The 1,904-nt window shown below is 38.7% G+C and overlaps 1 protein-coding gene across 1 annotated transcript; it reads right to left on the minus strand.

Moving 5' to 3' along the window:
* Nucleotides 1–217: 217 nt before the first annotated feature.
* Nucleotides 218–531, minus strand: LOC110584749 (costars family protein ABRACL-like). Its single transcript, XM_044911866.1, has one exon. The coding sequence runs from the start codon at nucleotides 461–463 to the stop codon at nucleotides 218–220; it is 246 nt and encodes an 81-aa protein (XP_044767801.1). The 5' UTR covers nucleotides 464–531.
* Nucleotides 532–1,904: the final 1,373 nt, after the last annotated feature.

Here is a 1,904-nt window from a genome sequence, read left to right on the forward strand (position 1 = left end):
CCTGCTTCTCCCTCTGCCTCTGTCTCTCTCTCTGTCTCTCATGAATAAATAAATAAAATCTTTAAATAAAAATAAATAAATAAAATAAAATAAGAGTCTCCTTTTGTTTACAAAGTTCTATAAAAATACATTAAGTATGCTCGTGTTTGTCCTTTGACTTAATATTCTGGTTTACCAGAAACAAAAAATAACAATAAACAAAGATATGCAAACCACATTAATCCTGCAGCAATATAATGTCCACATCATCATGAACACCTTGCAAAAGTAGCTCTCCTGGGTATGTAACAATCTTTTTTCGTTTTGCAGCTTTGAGAGTTCCTACCAATGCTTCAAAGAGGTTGGTACATTTGTCGTCTCGGAAGAGGACCCCAAATTTTATCCTTAACTTCCCATCAGCATTTTTTGAACCCAGACGATGAATTTTCTCCACTAAGAGGTTAATTTCATGATCCACATCCATTGCTGCCTATCCGCCTCTTTTTCCTTTCTGAGGAAAAGCTGGTGCAGCATCGGTCTGGACCCAGTTATCTTCTTCAACACACTGAGGAGGAAGAGACTGAGGAAGGAAATGACCGAGGCAGAAAAGAAAGGCTGGTTGAGATTTTTCTATTTTTTTAGGAGAGGCTTGTATTGCAGTTCACTTCCTTCTAAGGACTGCCTTTGCTGTATCCCAAAGGTTTGAACAGTTCCGTTTTCATTTTCATTAGTTTCCATGATATTTTTTTCATTCTTCTTTAATTTCCTGATTTACCCATTCATTCTTTAATAAGATGCTCTATAACCTCCTTGTGTTTGAGTTCCTTCCAAATTTCCTCTTGTGATTGATTTCAAGTTTCAAAGCATTGTGGTCTGAAAATATGCATGGAAGAATCCCAGTATTTTGGTACCAGTTGAGACCTGATTTGTGACCCTGTATGTGATCTGTTTGGGAAAATTCCATGTGCATTCAAGAAGAATGTGTATTCTGTTGCTTTAGGATGGAATGCTCTGTATCTGTGAAGTCCATCTGGTCCAATGTGTCCTTCAAATCTGTTTCTTCATTGATCTTCTGCTTAGATGATCTGTCCATTGCTGTGAGTGGGGTATTGAAGTCCCCTACTATTAATGTAGTATTATCAGTGTGTTTCTTTACCTTGGTTTTAATTGGTTGATATAATTGGCTGCTCCAAACTTAGGAGCATAAATATTTATATTTGTTAGATCTTGTTTGATAGACTCTTTAAGTATGATATAGTGTCCGTCTTCATCTCTTACTACAGTATTTGGTTTAAAATCTAATTTGTCTGATATGAGGATTCCTACCTCAGCTTTCTTGTGAGGTCCATTAGCATGGTAAATGATTCTCCACCCCTCACTTTCAGTCTGGATGTGTCTTTAGGTCTAAAACGAGTCTCTTTTAGATAGCATATGGATGGATCTTGCTTTTTTTTTTTTAAGATTTTATTTATTTATTTGACACAGAGAGAGAGATAGCGAGAGCAGGAACACAAGCAGGGGGAGTGGAAGGGGGAGAAGCAGGCTTCCTGCCGAGCAGGGAGCCAGATGCGGGGCTTGATCCCAGGACCCTGGGATCATGACCTGAGCCGAAGGCAGATGCTTAACGACTGAGCCACCCAGGCGCCCCTGGATCTTGCTTTTTTATCGAATCTGAAACCCTGTGTCTTTTGATTAGAACATTTAGCCCATTTACATTCAGAGTAACAATGGAAAGGTATGAATTTAGTGCCATTGTATTGCCTGTAATGTCCCTGTTTCTGTAGACTGTTTTTTTTTTTTCTGGTATATGTTACTCTTTTTAAAAAAGATTTTATTTATTTATTTGACAAAGAGAGACACAGCAAGAGAGGGAATACAAGCAGGGGGAGTGGGAGAGGGAGAAGCAGGCTTCCCGTGGAGCAGGG

This window comes from Neomonachus schauinslandi, chromosome X (genome assembly GCF_002201575.2).
Source record: "Neomonachus schauinslandi chromosome X, ASM220157v2, whole genome shotgun sequence".
NCBI classification, from domain to species: domain Eukaryota; kingdom Metazoa; phylum Chordata; class Mammalia; order Carnivora; family Phocidae; genus Neomonachus; species Neomonachus schauinslandi.

Bases quoted from the DNA above. Each gene is read 5' to 3' on its own strand.
- LOC110584749 (XM_044911866.1), bottom strand. From the start codon at position 463: ATGGATGTGGATCATGAAATTAACCTCTTAGTGGAGAAAATTCATCGT.